The sequence below is a fragment of the Etheostoma spectabile genome, chromosome 4 (assembly GCF_008692095.1).
Source record: "Etheostoma spectabile isolate EspeVRDwgs_2016 chromosome 4, UIUC_Espe_1.0, whole genome shotgun sequence".
Classification (NCBI taxonomy): domain Eukaryota; kingdom Metazoa; phylum Chordata; class Actinopteri; order Perciformes; family Percidae; genus Etheostoma; species Etheostoma spectabile.
In genome coordinates, this window is record NC_045736.1 from 36,293,957 (window position 1) to 36,302,941 (window position 8,985).

Here is an 8,985-nt window from a genome sequence, read left to right on the forward strand (position 1 = left end):
AGGGCCAACAAGTGCTAAGCATTCTGGGAACTCTTTAAATACTGTTAGAAAACCATTTCAGGTGACTACCTCTTGAAGCTCATCAAGAGAATGCCAAGAGTGTGCAAAGCAGTGATCATAGCAAAGGGGGGCTACTTTGAAGAAACTAGAATATAAGAAACGTTTTTAGTTATTTCACACTTTTTTGTTAAATACTTAACCCCACATGTTCATTTATAGTTTTGATGCCTTCAGTGATAAACTACAATGTAAATAGTCGTGAAAATGAAGGAAACGCATACTGTAGATAAACAAAAAATAAAGATAAGATTGATAATATTCTTAATATAACATTATATAATATACAAACAGCAGGTGATTTACACACAGAAGAGGAGTCGTTGTTGGTTTCCTCTACAGGTGCAAAGACAGTAAACGGTCCCTCACCAAGGAGACCACGAGAGCCTGACATCTGAGAAAATCAAAGAAAACAAAGTCAACTCCTGTAATGATGGATCAGGTGCCTGTATTACGAATCATGTTCATACAGGGGATGCAGTCACTGCATATACATTTTATTTGATTTTCTTCTTTTTTGGTAATGACAATTTTTACCAAAAACTAAAGAGATATATACTTATTTTTTGGCAAAAAATGATTTAATTTCTGTTTGACTTCACCATCAATTTACATTTTGGGATGGCTCTAGTCCGATCAATATGAAGTCCAACACACAGAGCAGCAGGAGCTCGGATTTGCTGTTGCGCCTTGCAGCCATGTATATTACAAACCAAGTTTTATTTACTTACAGATAACATTTGACGGAAGAAAGTGTTCTCTGATTGTCGGAACAGCTCCTGTAAGACAGACGGACAGACAACAAAAATTCCTGTGAGTAGGGACGGGGGAGACAGTGGGACTTTAGGGGTCAGGGGGAAGTCAAAGGTCCTGTGACTCACATTGTAGGTGTTTCCCCGGCAATCAAAGCCATCGCCCACGTGGCCTCTGAGGCAGGAGCAGTTCCTCTGACCCTGACCCATATACTCACAGCGAGCAAACTTACTGCAGCCGCCATTGTTCTGCACACACACACAAAAAAAACATTTTTTTACTAGAATATACAGGACGGGCATTAAAGGTGCACTATGAGTTCTTGCATGGTTTCAGTGCAATGTCATTTTTGTTTCAACTCGTAGGCATCTCTCCTTGATCCGCTAGTTGCCAGCCCCCTGAGTACACAATAAAAAAGCCGGGTCTTGGGAGACAACACGGGTCGTAAACGTCAAACAAACACTAGAGGCACAGGCTGTGCACCAAAACACAACAATCCACTCCAGCCAATCACCGACAAGATGGTTGGGGGAGGGGGTGGGGGTTAGTCAGTTATGCCGTTTTCCAACTGCATGGAACCTGCTTGACTCACCTCGACTCTACTTGCCTTTTATGGTTTTCCATTACAAAAAAAAGTCCCTGGTACCTGCTTACAGGTACTTTTTATAGTACTACCTCAGTTGAGGTTCCAAGCGAGCTGAGACAATATCAAAAGGTGACGTGAAAACCTGCAGACTACTGATTGGTCGGAGAGAATTGTCACTAATCACTGCGTCGTCATTGCTATCGACAGAGTAAAGTACATTTCCAGTGGTGTTTTTTTTTTGCTGCCTCCAGCTTCTTTAGAAACTAAATGTGTCTTCTGGCAAACAGCCACACGCCGAGAATCTAAAACAACACACTTTTGACGTTCTGTGTGTGTGTCGCGTTAGGTCATGGCAGTTTCCTACTATGACGACCAGCCACCGTTCACGCCTGAGGCGGTAGGCTACTAATCTGCAATGGAAAAGGAGGACGGGGCACCACGGCCGAGTCAAGCCGAGTCAAGCAGGTACCATGTAATTGAAGAACGCCATTAGTCATGACAGAGGCGTGTGACACATTTTGCAATTGTAAGTAGCTTTGGATAAAGCGTCAGTTAAATGCCATTTAATGTAAGGTAATGTAAAGTTACTGAAACATGAGGGGAGGGGTGAGCTTCCTCGGTTTTGTTTGAACGTCTACAGAAGCGACCATGAATGAACTCATAATGCACCTTTTTCTGCCCTGCAACCATATTCATTTTTGATCAAATCATAAATGAGATGTTTTAATTAGTTGAGTCATTGACTAGAATGTCTGCAACAAGCGTGTAATTTTTAAAGATAATACAGTCCCGAGATGTTTTTTTTCTTCCGCGTTTGGCTTCTTGTACCCAAGGGCTGAGTCAGCTGATTGGACAACAGCTGTGAAGCTAACCAAGCTAGCGGCAGCTAAGGGCAGCTAACTACAGTTAGAGGTTATATTAGCAAATGGCCTAAAGCTAATGTTATCTGTCCAAAACTCTGTGAATCACCTTTGTACTGTTTTGATTGTCATCAAATTGGTCTTATAACTTTTAGGACATCTTAATGAAAAGTCCAACTAGTTTCACGTTACTTGAGGTGAGTAAAGAGAATAATTCATGGCACTGTTATAAAAGCATTTGGCCCAGTAATCAAACTTTATGACGTCTTTATGAAGTCCAAATTGTTTCACATTGCTTTAGGTCAAGGAAAAATATTCATGATACAATTATAATGGTCACATGACAGCCAATGTATAGTCCAACCACTTGTAATGTAATGTAAACATGTAATGCTAAACAGTTTCTTTAAATTTGATAATAATGCCTGCTATGACATAATTATGACAGGTTATGTTGTCTAATGATTATTGGCAAGTTGTAATGAAAAATACATTAACAGGTTACTTTGTATTGCTTAATGTAGTCATAAGAGAAACATCTAAAAACAGTGCTAACTCTGCATTAAAAGTGTCATAATTTACCAAATTTAATGACCACAGTCATAAAAATTCATAAAGTCTCCTTGATGTTCTTATTCTTATGTGTCATGTCATGGTTATGACAGTGTCATGTCAGGCTTATGCACACCCCTTTAAATAAAGTGTTATCATATATTTTAATTACCCAGAGGAAATACAGTTTGCAGATTTATATAGAGTTTAATATCCTGATAAGGAGAATAAATCAAATGGCGACACATTGACATACATTTCTGCAGGGGTTGACAGGGTAACAGACCCGCCCTGATCCTTGGAAGCCCATAGGACACCTGCAGGCTGTCTGGAGACAACAACAGAGCAAGCAGAGAGAACAGTCAATCACTTCACCCATCTCTTTCTTGCCTTCCGCGGTGCTCTGCCAATCAACAAATCATATAAGAATTTCTCAACAAATCTAAATCACTTTTTTATACTGTAAACACAGTACTGTTGTTTCTAGGGCTGTCATCAAATATATTCAAAATACATATTTTAATTGTAAAAAAAACAAAAAAAACAGACCAACAAAGACATTTAAATATAAAACTTGACATTCTAATATTTTTTGAAAAAAAAGGCAGCACTACTGAGGCTGTCTGCCTCATCCATTCCTGTACGGTTCAGAGAGAGAGAGGGAGGGACAGAGGACTACAGTTATATAGGATATTATTTTAGCAATGTATTCTCTAATGTGAAGGTTTGTAGAGCTTTTAAAATATATGCTTATGTTAAAATAAATGTACCTATACAAGGAGTTATGTCTCCTGTCGGTTTACCCTCTAATGCACACAATGGGCAAAGTAGATTTTCAAATATAAACAAACCTATGGGATCGTATGTGTTTTTTTAGAACGTTGTTTTTTGACAGCACCGGTTGTTTCTGGTAGGAGGTTAATGACAACAGCTGTGCTGTATGATCATCTATGTTACAGGGGCGGCTGTGGCTCAGTGGTAGAGCGGTCACCCTCCAATTGAAAGGGTGGCGGTTCGATCCCCGGCCCTGTAGTCCCACGTCAAAGCGTTCAACCCTGAGTTGCCCCCAATGCTGCGCCTTCAGAGTGTAAATGTACGGCAGCCTTGTGAATGGTTGTACTACGTAAAAAAACTCAACTAGAAAAGCTGAGTGACCTATGTGCTATACTGACTTAGAACGTGTGATCACTAAGAAAGTTAGAGTTGTACGTAACTGGGACATGGCACCTACACACACAGCAGGTTACCCGTTCTCTGTGGTCATCTATACTGTGTTTTAATCCAGCTACATTTATGTTATAGTTCTAATTTTACATGTTGTTTTTTTTCTTGTCATTTTATTGTGGTCCATAAAACCTTACATTATATCCAGCAGTTATTCCCAAGCTGCTGTGCTGCAGTAATAAAATCCTTATTTTGTAATCACAATGTTACCTGGCAAAATAATAAATATAAGTCAATGATAGCTCTGCTGTGTGTTCGGCTGTACAGACATTAAAATAAACGACCACAGAGAAAGTTAGAGGCAAACAAAAAAAATTGCTTAACTTTACTGCCACACAGACCCCAGCCCTCAGAGGGCAGCTTACAGTAGTGTAGAGGTACTCTGATTTGGTAAACCTAACTTCATAACAACATGAATATTGGCCAAAAGTATAAAACAAATACTTTATTTTAAAGAACCACCCAGATACTATTGGTCCTCACTAAAATGAGACCCCCCACTGTCTCAGGTACAGTGATGGCTCAGTGTTGGATCAGGTCTAACATTATGCACCATCGAAATCTGATATTTTACTGCAATACAGCGTTGTCTTACCATGTTGGAACCTGTTCTGATGCACTCTGCTAACTTATGGCAGCCTCCATTGTTGACCAGACAGCCGTCAATCTCTGTGAACATATGACATGTAAATCAGACAGCTGGCAGTGCAGAATAACCGGACTGGACCAACACAACAGCTGTTACTATGGATCAGGGGGAATGCAAAAAAATGTTGCGATGTTCCTCAACATTTATTTCAAACGCAGAAGTAGTTCTGAAAAACACATTCCAGTTGTGAGCCTTTGGGGGTCTGTATTTAGAAATAGTCTAAGGCTATGTATTTACAAAATTTCAACGCTTTGCCAGGTCATGAGGTTCAGGTATGTTAAGGAAATGTGGGGTCAGGGTCAAAACTACATACCCAGGCAGATGACCCCGTCTCCAGTGTACCCCTCACTACATGTACAGGTCCTCTCTCCTGCTGAGACCTTCGTGCAGACGGCAAATTCTGAACATCCACCGTTAGACATGCGGCACAAATCCAGCTCTGAGACACAGAAAAAATAAATAAACCAGATTTGACACTTGACACAGAATGTCTGTGTGTGTGTGTGTGTGTGTGTGTGTGTGTGTGTGTGTGTGTGTGTGTGTGTGTGTGTGTGTGTGTGTGTGTGTGTGTGTGTGTGTGTGTGTGTGTGTGTGTGTGTGTGGTGTGTGTGTGTGTGTCTTCACCTTTGCAGTAAGTTCCATTGCCTTCATATCCAGCAACACACACACAAGCCGGAGCTGAACCCTTGGGTCCTGTAATACAGCTGCAGCAGAGGACAAACTCTTGTCTCACATGTTTTCAACCATTTCTAAAGCACATGTCAGAAATGTAGTGACTTCTTGGGCAGACGTTAGCTACTCTCTCGGAGAAAGTCGACTAAGGTTATTCCATAACACAGCATACAATGAATGAGCTGTTAATGTGTTTCGTTTTTGTTGGACTGTTATACCTGGCTTTAATTTTTTTCACTTGAAGTACCATCCGGATCTGATATGACAGCCTTTGTATACATTTTTTTCAAAATTATGTTAATGCAATTATCTTGCAGCTACGTCATACATATTCAATTTTAACCTGACTTTTTAAGCAGGCATTAGCTATCCCCACGTTTGTTATTCGTCCCAAAATATCTGAAACACCTTTAAACACAATGAATTCAGTACACCAACCACCACCTCATCACCACCACATCAGACAATGTCAACAAAAAACAAACACTTAATAAGCTTCGTAAAAGTAGAATGGCTGTGTTGTTGTAATTGTATTAGATCATACAGGAGTACCTGTAAAAGTGGCCAGAGAGTGTAATTGGCAGACACTGTCCGCAAGTCGTTCTAGTCTGGGAGAAATAACGCAGGTCCAATAATAAAGGCTTTAACAATTCTCACGAGGCATTAGAGTGAACAAATACAGACAGCCAGGTGTGTTCGGGGAAATTCACAGCTTCTCACATAAATACACACACACACACACACACACACACACATACACACACACACACACACACACACATACCACACACACACACACAAAAAGCAAGACTTACTTGGCATTTATGTCACACACACCTCCACAAGCATCGTCCTTGATCTCTATAACATGCACAAACACAGAGATTTCAGGCAATAGCTGATTAGAGAAAAAAGTGGTTACCATTGCACTGTGTGTGTGTGTGTGTGTGTGTGTGTGTGTGTGTGTGTGTGTGTGTGTGTGTGTGTCTTACCTATAGAGCAGGAAGCTCCTTTCCATCCTTTATGACATATACACTTGCCACTTCCTGTCAGACCGTCCTCACACTTCCCGTGATCACACACACACTCTGCAACACACACAAACACAGGTTAGCGTTGATTATTAGCGTTGACTGTTTGTAAGCTTCACGAGATTCATCGGTTTGTTGGTCTTGATGCGTTAAGGCCCTAAAAAGCAACAGTGGCTGCTGGTTTTCTTATGTCCGTTTGGTGTGTCTGGGCCTTTAGCATCAATTATGAGCGTTGCATGTATGGAGCTACATTTCTTTCTTTATTACATGAGAGAAAACAAATTATCTGTGATCTGATGTGTTTAAAAAAGTATTTTGAGAGAGATTTATTTTTCTCAGAAATAATTTTTTAATATTTAAAATTTATATTTATGCTTTTTTAGTCCTATTATTTTTGCTATTGGTATGAAAAGTTTTTCTCTCAAACTTTTTTAACATTTATTTTCTTGCATGTAATAAAGAAACAAATCTAGCTCCATATGCGTGACGCTAGGGGAATCTGAGAAACATGTTCCCAATGTTTTCTGTCCATAATCTAAGATCAATGAATGACCACTAGTTGGGTTAACAAATATTAAAAAAAAAACTATTAATTTGTATGCATTGAACAACTAACAAAGCCTGCCCTTAAGTAAAGTCCCCTGTGTGTGTGTGTGTGTGTGTGTGTGTGTGTGTGTGTTGTTCCTCACTGGAGGAGCAGTTGTCTCCGTATCGTCCTGGCTCACAGTCCTCACACGCGGTGCCGTGAAAACCCTCAAAGCAACGGCACTCCCCGTTTCCATAGTTACCGTCCTGACACTCTCCGTGATTGTAGCACCAGCTGCCAACGTCTCCGGGGCATTTGAAGCACTCGTGGCCGTAGTAACCGGGGCAACAGGAATGATCCTGCAGGACAGACAATCATTATCACTATCATTATCATCATCATTATTATTATTATTATTATTATTATTATTATTATTATTATTAAGTCGTATTCAGATATGGAATCTGTAACATTGATCACTACATCTATTTGTTAAAGTGATGTTTTTTGGCATATTCGGGAATGGTCTTACCGAGAAACAAACTAAAACTAAAACCCTTTCTCTATTTTGCTCTCTGTTGAAGGTTGTCAATATTATTATATTATCTGTATTTACCATTTTAGTGTGTTCTCATTGAAAACCTCTTGTTTTTTAACAGACCATACTGATAACTTCAACAAATCTACAATATAACCACATTAGAATTATCATACTGACAAAAGATTATATTTATATCCCAAAAACGTTGAACTTCATGGTAATATTCAGATTGGTATGAAGAATCGGCCGCAGTTTGAGTAGTAACAGTAGTACTAGTGTGGTACTAGCTTGTAACCCTAACACCAGCTAATGTTTTAGGTATTTACATAGTAGTAGTATTTGTTGTCATAAGAGCAATACTATTCCTACTTCTGATACTTGTGTATGTACTAGTAGCAAGACTTTAGTCAAGAATATTTAAGTCCAATTGGATTTAAGACAAAAATAAAGAGAAGATACTAAAACAGGGTTGGGATTGACTGAAAACAGATAAATTTGAATTAAAACTCCAAATTCAACGCTCAATACTCAAGTTCTCAATACCCAACCGAAACTACAGCACTAAGTAGTACTGGTAGTAGTTATAGCATTAGAAATACTGTGCTTGTAGTAGTGTCAGCAGACCGTGGTTAACCGAAGACATTTGATGACACAGCCTGGCATTCTCTTCCTCCTGGTTCCAGTTCGCTTACTGTATTGACAGTTGGATCGCATGTTGGCTGGAAACTGTTTCCTGATCTGCAGTAGAAGATGTTAGAAACACAGTAGACACCTCAACTGTGAGTTGTTAGAGAATACAGAAACCTTCAGAAATCCCAGGAAGACTAATGGCTGAAAACTGTACACCCCAATACAACTCAAAAAGTAAACACATGACTCATAGAGACAGATTTTTACCAGTGTGTGGTGCAAATAATAACAACTTTGTGAATGTTAGAATTTGGTAGTTGGGTTAACATCGAGGTCACTTTGGAGGCTGTAGATTGGGAATCTGCATAAAGCTGCACAGGTTATCATGTTATTGTGTCCACCCCCTGTGGACTGAAACAGTTTTCTTACTGGTGTGTAGTTGAATAGGCACCGAGGTGGTCCTTCACAGTCTGAACACCTTCCCTGGAGACAAGAGACAGAGAGAGTGAGACTGGGGGGGGGGGGGGGGGGGGGGGGGGAATAAAGCTTAACATTTAAACAACAGTTTTAATTAAACACTACCCAGTAACCAGTAGATGCATTTAAATCATCCTCGTTGATTATTCATTGTTTATATAATTTAATGTGGTTTATTAGTAATGTTACAGTAGCTGGTGTCCACAGCTGCTTTAGTGTTCATTCACACTAGATCAGGTGGTCAGGCAATTTACAGAAGAGTTTTGTAGCGGTGGGAGGGTCACGTAAATATTTCATAACAATAATTTATATAGGCCTTAGTGGTCGCCTAATACTGTATCTGAAGTCTCTTTTATATAGACCAGTGAGCATCAACTGGCGGCCCGCGGGCCGAATGCGGCCCGCCAAGCCGTTCGATCCGGCCCGC

General features: G+C 39.9%; 1 protein-coding gene across 1 annotated transcript in view; it reads right to left on the bottom strand.

The window, feature by feature from the left end:
• stab1 (stabilin 1) overlaps positions 1 to 8,985 on the bottom strand; it is a 122,935-nt gene that overhangs the window by 58,329 nt on the left and 55,621 nt on the right. The window contains exons 36-47 of the mRNA XM_032514890.1: positions 8,511 to 8,564; positions 8,076 to 8,189; positions 7,074 to 7,269; positions 6,346 to 6,441; positions 6,169 to 6,214; positions 5,306 to 5,385; positions 4,995 to 5,120; positions 4,628 to 4,701; positions 3,065 to 3,136; positions 939 to 1,058; positions 789 to 836; positions 368 to 451 (exon numbers count right to left, since the gene is read on the bottom strand). Of these exons, the coding sequence (XP_032370781.1) occupies positions 368 to 451; positions 789 to 836; positions 939 to 1,058; positions 3,065 to 3,136; positions 4,628 to 4,701; positions 4,995 to 5,120; positions 5,306 to 5,385; positions 6,169 to 6,214; positions 6,346 to 6,441; positions 7,074 to 7,269; positions 8,076 to 8,189; positions 8,511 to 8,564 (1,110 nt within the window). The remainder of the gene's footprint in view (positions 1 to 367; positions 452 to 788; positions 837 to 938; positions 1,059 to 3,064; positions 3,137 to 4,627; positions 4,702 to 4,994; positions 5,121 to 5,305; positions 5,386 to 6,168; positions 6,215 to 6,345; positions 6,442 to 7,073; positions 7,270 to 8,075; positions 8,190 to 8,510; positions 8,565 to 8,985) is intronic.